This window comes from Zingiber officinale, chromosome 2A (assembly GCF_018446385.1).
Source record: "Zingiber officinale cultivar Zhangliang chromosome 2A, Zo_v1.1, whole genome shotgun sequence".
Classification (NCBI taxonomy): domain Eukaryota; kingdom Viridiplantae; phylum Streptophyta; class Magnoliopsida; order Zingiberales; family Zingiberaceae; genus Zingiber; species Zingiber officinale.
In genome coordinates, this window is record NC_055988.1 from 161,174,373 (window position 1) to 161,183,460 (window position 9,088).

The 9,088-nt window shown below is 41.2% G+C and overlaps 1 protein-coding gene across 1 annotated transcript; it reads left to right on the forward strand.

The window, feature by feature from the left end:
- The first annotated feature begins 2,688 nt into the window (after positions 1–2,688).
- Positions 2,689–5,106, forward strand: LOC122044190. Its single transcript, XM_042604720.1, has 4 exons — positions 2,689–2,727; positions 3,105–3,205; positions 3,603–3,660; positions 4,894–5,106. The coding sequence occupies exons 1-4, from the start codon at positions 2,689–2,691 to the stop codon at positions 5,092–5,094; spliced, it is 399 nt and encodes a 132-aa protein (XP_042460654.1). The 3' UTR covers positions 5,095–5,106.
- Positions 5,107–9,088: the final 3,982 nt, after the last annotated feature.

The window sequence follows — 9,088 nt, forward strand, 5'->3', positions numbered from 1 at the left end:
CGCATCTCTTCAAGGCTTGGGCGCTGTATTGATGCAGCACGGTAGGGTAGTCTCTTATGCTTCTCGTCAGTTGAAGGAGCATGAGAAGAACTACCCAGTACATGATTTAGAGCTAGCCGCTATTATCTTTGCTTTGAAGATTTGGCGACATCATCTTTATGGTATTACTTTTGAGATTCTTACTGATCATAAGAGTCTCAAATATATTTTCACACAGAAGGAACTCAATCTCCGACAGAGGAGATGGATGGAGTTCCTGAAGGATTATAATTGTACTATTAGCTACCATCCGGGTAAAGCTAATGTGGTTGCTGATGCACTGAGCAGGAAGTCCAGAGGGACTTTAGCTTGTCACCGAGTTACCGTCACAGACTTGATTCAGGGATTCTCCGAGTTGGGCCTTGAGGAGCAGGGACAGACAGAGCAGGGTATTCTTGTTACTATGGTTGCTCAGTCGTCGATCAGGATGAGGATTCGAGAGGCCCAGGCCGGAGATCAGCATTTACAGTTCATTAGCAGCCAGATAGCTTCCGGACAGCAGACCGAGTTTACACGAGATGACGAGGGTATTGTTTATTTCCGAGGTAGATTATGTGTACCTCAGACTCACCCGGTCATGGAGGAGTTACTTCAGGAGGCTCATCGCTCTAGATTTGCTATCCACCCAGGCGGGACCCGTATGTATCGGGATTTGAGGCGTTCCTATTGGTGGAACGGTATGAAAAAGGACATCGCGGAGTTTGTTGCTAGATGTCTTATCTGTCAGCAGGTGAAGGCTGAACACCAGAGACCTGCTGGTTTACTACAGAGGATCCCTATTCCAGAGTGGAAGTGGGAGCATATTACTATGGACTTCGTGGTAGGATTGCCTAGGACTCGACGAGGCCATGATGCGATTTGGGTAATTGTTGACCGATTAACCAAATCCGCACACTTTTTAGCGATCCGGAAGACGGATTCTCTGGATCGATTAGCTGAGTTATACTGTCGAGAGATTATCAGATTGCATGGAGTTCCGTTGAGCATTATATCTGATAGAGACCCACGGTTCACGTCCCGATTCGGGCAGAGTCTGCAACAGGCCTTGGGCACACAGCTTCGTTTCAGTACGGCATTCCATCCACAGACAGATGGGCAGACAGAGCGGACTATTTAGACATTGGAGGACTTGCTGAGGTCTTGTGTCATGGACTTCGGAGGCAGTTGGGAGGACCACCTGCCATTAGTGGAGTTCGCCTACAACAACAGCTATCATTCGGCTATCCAGATGGCACCGTTTGAGGCGTTGTATGGTAGGCCTTGTCGGACACCCATCCTCTGGGAAGAGGTTGGGGAGGCTCAGTTGGTAGGACCTCAGAGAGCTCAGCAGGATGCAGAGCTGGTTCGCACTATCAGACGGAGGATGTCAGAGGCCCAGGACCGTCAGAAGAGTTATGCTGATCAGAGACGGAGACCCCTGGAGTACTCCATTGGTGATCACGTATTTCTTAGGGTTTCACCCACGAAAGGGGTGAAGAGATTTGGTCTCCGAGGTAAGCTATCTCCCCGATATATTGGACCATTCCAGATCTTGGAGAGGATTGGAGCAGTAGCTTACCGTCTGGCGCTACCACCATCTCTAGCTGGCATTCATGATGTATTCCATGTATCTATGCTGAGGAGATACGTATCCGATCCGGCACATGTTCTGTCGGATATATCTGTTCTCGATGTTCCGGTACGGATTCTGGACCGTAGAGAGCGTCAGCTGCGGAACAAGACTGTCCGACTGGTTAAAGTCAGATGATAGCATCATTCTGACGAGGAGGCTACGTGGGAGCTGGAGGATACGATCCGAGCTCGATACCCCCATCTTTCTACTTGAGGTATGTGGGTTAGAGTTTCTTTTCAGCATTTATACGGTTTGGTTATATTTTAGTGTTTGCTGTTAGTTATAGCGAAATTTGGGGACCAAATTTTTATTAGTAGGGGAGGATGTGAGATCTCGGAAAATTTAAATAAATAGGGTTATTGCAGAAATAGCCTTATAAAATTTTTCCGGAATTTTTAGAAATTTTCTGGGAATTTTCCGGAGCTCGTACGACGGGTTTTGCGGGGATTAGTTTCGGGTACGGATAAAGCCGAGTTGGGATACCCGTTTAAATGAGGAAATGGTTATTTATATAATTCCTTTTTCCTTATTTCTTTTCCCCCAAAACTGCCGATCCCTACTTGCCTTCCCCGATCTCCCCTCTTCCTCTTCCTCTCTCTGTTCTCTCGCGGACGGGCGACGCCGAAGCAAGCCGAGAGCTCCGGTGATCTCCTTCGGCCGGCATCGACGCCTAGTAAGCCCAGATCCAGCCGAAGCCTCCTCCTCCTCGCTCTAATCTTTCTGAAGACTCTCACGGGGACGAACCGACGCCGAGCGTGGACGAGTCGACGCCGACGATCGCCGGTGTAGATCTATCTGCGAAGCTTGGAGAGGTGCCCTAGTCCGGATTTGTGCCACTCGATCGCCGGCGTGGATAAGCTAGCCTTAACCGAAAACCCCTCTTCCCGATTTGCCTCTTGATTCATCACTGGACACTTGTTGATTCAAGGGTTTAGCTAGATTAGGGTTCTTCTTTTGGAATTGACTCTTTTTGTGCTGGATTCTTTCCCTGATCGGATTGGTCATCTTCTTGTGGTTGGTTTAGGTTTCGGTTGAAGATGATGGGATCAATCGAGTTGTCGAGCAGAGGCTTGAAGGTTTATTGTGTGATCTGTGATCTCCAATCTTGTGATTGATCAGTCTTCTCTTTGATTGATTCCGGCCACCACATCCTTGGCAACAGATTAGTACGCTTAAGGTAAGGTTAGATTATTAATTAGGTTGTTACTTGAATTTGGAATATCCACTTCTTGATGTTATCTTGATCCGAATGGTAGGGGAGAAATCCAGCAGGGAGGTTGTGTTCTGGAGGTGAGCGATAGGGATCTTGGACCTTATCTTCCTTGCTGCTGATTAAGGTCACGATTAAGGTAAGATTAGGGTGTGTGATCTTTGATTTCCATGGTTTGATCTACTATTTGATCCAAATGAATCTACCAGTGAGGTGAAGTTCTGGATTGTGAAGTAAACCCAGCAGAGAGGATCAGTAGGCTGTGAGCTGTCCTGTTTCTGTGGATTTAGAATTGGGTGCTGTGGTGTTCTTGATCCAACATCAACAGGGGCTGTGAGCTTGAGGTATGGTGTAAGGATTTTCGATCTTAGTTGTAGATCATGGTGTGATTTGAATTCTAGATGATCTTGTTCTAGATTGGAATTAGGGTTTTACTTAGTTATTTATGTGGAGGGATTTTGATACATGTTGTAATTAGTTGTTAAATTGCGTAGATGTAATTGTGTAGAATAAATCCAATGAAATAGTTAGGGTTAGGGTAATTAACCCTAATCAACCGTTGGATTTCTAATCTAATTGGTGATTAGGGATTAGGTAACTAACCCTAATCGACCATTAGATTTAAATTGGTAAGTTGTGATTGTGGTGATTAGGGTTTTGCCCTAATTTAGTTTTTAGGAATTTTATTTAGCTATTTCATTTGAATTTAGCTAAATAAAATATATATGTTGTTTGACACAGGACTCTGATTCGAGACGGGCGTCTCGACTTCGGATTTGGATTGTACCATCTATTTGAGGCGGGTACCCTTTGACTTATCTTGTTGATATTGTCTTGTGATATGTGCAGTTTATATATGTTTACTAGTAATTGGTAGATCTTTCTCTTCTCTGGTTATAGTTTATTCTATACCTGTAGGCGATTATTAGCGATTGGTAGTTAGTATATTCCCTGGTTTAGTTACTTGATACTTGATACATGTTGCTACGATTAACATCTATACCTTAGTCTAGCATGCTTTTCTTTCTTGCTATGCTTATCTGTGTTCATAGAGATGCATATCTATAGTGCTCTACTCTACTGGATTAGTTGCTTTACATGTGTGATACATGCTCTTGGATTCATGATACTTACATCATTGTTATATGTGATGTCTTTGGATTTATGCTTTTTATATCATTGTTATATATACGTTTACCTTTTGGGCACACACATATATGGAGGAGGCTATGTTGGTATGTCATATTGTAGTCGCATGCACCATATCGCATGATTGCATGCCGGGCGATTAACGACTCCATTATTGTTGAGCTCGTCGGTAGCTCATAGGCTGCACTAACGTGTTTCACCGCATGGGTAGTGGCACGGCATGGGGTGTGTATGGCGAGCTCAGTAGTGCTCCGGTCCGCTCATGGGTAGTGTGATGCAGCGTGGTAGCACGTCAGGATCCTCATCGCGCATCGGGAGTTGAGAGCATTGCGCTCCCTCACTATGTTTGAGGTAGGAGGATAGGTGTACTCAAACAGCATCCCGTCCACTCGGCCACTCTTCAGGGGTGGTGGGTGCACGGTGTCACACCCCTACCCACTCGGTCTCACCATTGTGTGTGAGATGGTTGGTCCGGGGTGACCATGTCATATTGCATCATATGCACGGATTGCATTCGTTATGATTGATGCATTTTGGTGATTGCATATGATTGACATGCATACAGGATACATGCTTTTGCTCTGACTATTTTTATCTCTGTATGTTGACAGTCAGTTGCCCAAGCCTCGCAGGTGAGTACAGTTTATTTCAGTTATGCCTCTTCTTATTATTCTTGCTATAGACTGTACTACATGCCTATTGTTGGTTACTGCATTTTATTCAGTTATGCATATGTGTTATACTGATAGGAGACTGTACTATAGGCTTTATGGTTTAGGAGGCTGTACCTTAGGATATTATTGGTAGTTATATATTGCTGTACATGTCTATTGGATTACCTGCTGAGTTCATTGAACTCACCCCGTTTTTATTACCATTTCAGGTTGAGGCCGTCGGAGATATTCCAGTCGCTAGCCCCATTAGCGCGAGGATTTTCTTTGTCGGATTTATTCTGCTTTTGCGTCTTATATACTGGTATTGTGGGTTTGTATTGTGGACTTTATGTCGAACCTTTGGGTTTGCTGCTTTTGTTTTCCGCTGCAGATTTTCACACTACTTCGTGGATTTGTTTTCTTCGTTGTAGTGGAGTATGATGTGTACGTATATCTTTGTTGGTTTTATATCGTTCTTCCTTATTAAACTACGTGGATTGAGTATATGTTGAGCTGTGTGGAATATTGATATAAACTGCGTGGTTTGTTTCTTATTTGTACTGTATTGTTCCGGCCGAGTGTGGCCGAGGTATAGATATATGTATACTGAGATTCATATTGTCCGCCGTACAGGGGAGATGCTGCCGAAATTTCTTCGGACAGGGACTACCTGGGGCGTGACAGATTATGACCAAGCATATAGAGATCTTCCACTATATCTGCGTGAGTTAAGAGTCAGGGATCCTGTAACATATGTGGCACTACACACGAATGGGGATAATCAGTTCCAACGTTATTTTTGGGGTTTTGGAGCTTGTAGAAGAGTATTCAGGTCTTATCTTCGCAAATTGATTGGAATTGATGCCACAAACCTAAGAGGTAAATATCCGGGTGTGTTGTTGATGGCTACATCAATTGATGCTAATGACAATGTCCTCCCAGTAGCCTTTGGAATTGCTAAAGTTGAATATGGGTCTGCATGAGAGTGGTTTTTGGATCATACGAAGAGATTCTTTGATGTTGATCCAGAGTTAATGAGTATAGTATTAGATAGACATCGCGACATTATATCAGCAGTTAGAAAAGTCTACCCTATCGCCCATCATGCTTTTTGTTGCCACCACATGTCTTGCAATATGGTAACAGATACTGGCAGTAGGTCAGGTTTAGGCTTATTTTGGGCAGCAGCTTGAGCAAACACAACACTCCAATTTGATCTCATAATGCAGTCCATGCTTGAAAAACATCCAGATGTTCATAAGTGGCTTCAGAACATTGACCCTAATGTTCGTTGGTCCTAGGAAGATCATACCGGTTCCACTGTATAAAAATTTTGTACAAGTATCGAACCTTTCCTAAACAACCTATTGTGTTCTTTAGAAGTTAAATTAGGAATCGAAAACGGAACTTAACATTATTGATTCCAAAGTTAACTTATCTGTTCTTAATGGTTTAGACTTGGATCACAAGTGGAACTTAACACTATTGATCCAAATCCACCTACGTTATAAATTTCATTAAATATTAATTTCTAAAATTGGCTTCTAGGACTGCATGGCGAGGCACATGACCTTCTTGGGTATGGGAGCATCCACCATCGCCTAGACAAAGCCTTTTAAGGAAAGCTAAATTTAATTTCCTTATATAACTCTAGGTTTAACCAAAAAGAACAATCGAATCACAAATTCAAAAAATAAAAAAAAAACACAAACTCAAATAACAAATTCAAAAAACTAGAATTTAATGCCTCTTATGTTTGGAATTCTTACAAAGAAAAATAACTAGCATGATGTGGAAGAAAATTACTAGTTATACCTTTTCTTTATATGCTAATAACTTCGAGATCTTCTGCCGTATTCCTCGCCACCTCTTGGACGTCGTGTGGGCAACGATCCTCCAAGATGAACACCGCCCAAAAGTCTCTTCCTCCTTCTAGTATTCGGCCACCACCACCGCTAAGGAACGAAAGAGAGCAAGGGGAAAAGAGAGGGAGAGAGGGCCGACCACAATGAGAAGCTCCACCACGATAATAAGAATTGTTGTCTCATGAGGCCTCCCCTCCCCTTCTTTTATATTACTTGCCCAAGGCAAATAAGGAAAGACTTTTTACAAATAATAAAATCTTCCTCTTGTTTGTCCTTTTCCCCTTTTATTTTTATTTTTCTTTCCTTTTGATTGAATCAATCACCAAATCATTGACTGGATGATGATTTAATTTGGTCGGCCCCTTGCTTGGGCACCAAGCAAGGGTGGCCGGCCCCTTAAAAAGGAAAGAAATAACTTTGTAAAAATTTTATAAGCAAAGAAGAAAAACTCTTATAAAATTTTACAAGCTCTCTTTTTAATTTCCTAATGTAGATGTTAAAAAAGGAAAGTTTTAAAAATTAAAACCAAGTTTTAAAATTTAAAACTTATCTTCTAAAATTTCCTTTTTTTAACATGGTTACAAAAATTTTAATTTTAAAATTTCTCTTCCTTTTTTCTAAAAACTATGAGGATGGTTAAAAAACGGAAAGTTTTAAAATTTTTAAATTTTCTTTTAAACCATGTGGCCTAATTCAAATAAGGAAAGTTTTATATTTTAAAATCTCTCTCTTAAACTTGTAGATATCTACAAAGAGAAGATTTTAAAAATTCAAAACACCCCTACTTATTTGAAATATGTGGTCGGCCCTCTTAATGGAGCATATGGTCAGCCACCTCAAGGAGAATATGGCCGGCCCCTTTGGCTTGGTCACCAAGCCATGGGTCGGCCCCTTCTTGGACACCAAGATGAGCTTTTTATGGATGGACTTGAGGCTTTAATGAGGCTATGGCAGGGACCTAGAGAAGAAATTGGTTTTGGCCTTCCGATGAGCTTGAGTATCCCATGTTCACCGTGAGCACACAACAAGTTAATCAATAATAACTCATTCCACTAGAGAGTTATTATTGCACTACCGCACCAATCCCAAATTACATTATGGGCTCCTTCTTATCATGAGTGTGTTAGTCTCCCTGTGTTTAAGATAACGAATGCTCACTAATTAAGTAAGTTACTGACAACTCACTTAATTAATATCTAGCTCCAAGAGTAGTACCACTTAACCTTATTGTCATGTCGGACTAAGTCCACCTACAGGATTTACATGATAATCCTTATGAGCTCCTCTTGGGGACATTATCAACCTAGATTACTAGGACACAGTTTCCTTCTATAATCAACAACACACATTATAAATAATATCATTTCCCAACTTATTGGGCCTCTTGATTTATCAAACTAAATCTCACCCATTGATAAGTTAAAGAAATAAATACTAGATATATGTGCTTGTTATTATATCAGGATTAAGAGCACACACTTCCATAATAATAAAGGTCTTATTCTTTTATTCAGTCAGTATAAAAAGAACTTACATTAAATGGTCCTGCTCAATACACTCAGAGTGTACTAGAGTAATTTTATAGTTAAGATAAACTAATACCAAATTACACTACGACTATTCCAATGGTTTGTTCCTTTCCTTCTTAGTCGTGAGCAACTGTTTATAATTTATAAAGAACTAATAACATGATCTTCTGTGTGTGATATCACACACCATGTTATCTACAATATAAATTAATTGAACAACTACAGTTAACAAATAAATATAGACATTTGACCAATGTGATTCTTTTATTTCAAAAATAAATGTTTACAAAAACTAGGCTTTTAGTATACACTCTAACACCTAAAAGATGGGCTAATGCACACTTTAGTGGCAGAAGGTACACAATGCTAACAACCAATTGTATAGAGAGTTTAAATGCTTTGTTCAAGGAGATGCATGAACTTCCCATAAACAGGTTAATTGATAATACCAGAAGAAAGATTGCTCAATGGGTCTTTAACCGTAGGGAGGAAGTGTCGAAATGGTATGTTGCGTTAACACCTCATTCTACCAAAGAAATGGAATCAAGGAGGGAGAAAGCTAGACGATATAAAGTCCACCCCTACTCTCAATCTGAAATGGAAGTAGAGACATGGGGCGCTTCATACATTGTTGATTTGGAGAAAAAATATTGTAACTGCGGAGAGTTTCAAATTTCAGGATTTCCTTGCTCACATGCAATTGTCGTCATCATTCACCGGAACATGGATACACTCCCATATTATGAACATTATTTTCATTCACAAAATTGGAATGCGACATACATGGATCATATTTACCCCTGTAGAAGCAAGGAATTTTGGCCTAGGGGAGTAACCAACATTATAGTTCTATGTCTCCGTAGCCTTGTGCAACAGGGTTGGCGAAAGAAGGCAAGGATCGAGTCGAAATATAATGGGAAGGTAAAAGTCAAATGCAGCAGGTGCAAACAACTGGGCTATAATCGGAGGACCTATAGAATGCCGCCAACCCCTAGTTCTTGACTTAATTGTAAATTGGAGGAGTTGATCCA

Bases quoted from the DNA above. Each gene is read 5' to 3' on its own strand.
- LOC122044190 (XM_042604720.1), top strand. From the start codon at position 2,689: ATGATGGGATCAATCGAGTTGTCGAGCAGAGGCTTGAAG. The intron at 2,728-3,104 runs GTTTATTGTGTG...AAGTAAACCCAG, and splicing joins TGTCGAGCAGAGGCTTGAAG to CAGAGAGGATCAGTAGGCTG. The intron at 3,206-3,602 runs GTATGGTGTAAG...TGTTTGACACAG, and splicing joins ACAGGGGCTGTGAGCTTGAG to GACTCTGATTCGAGACGGGC.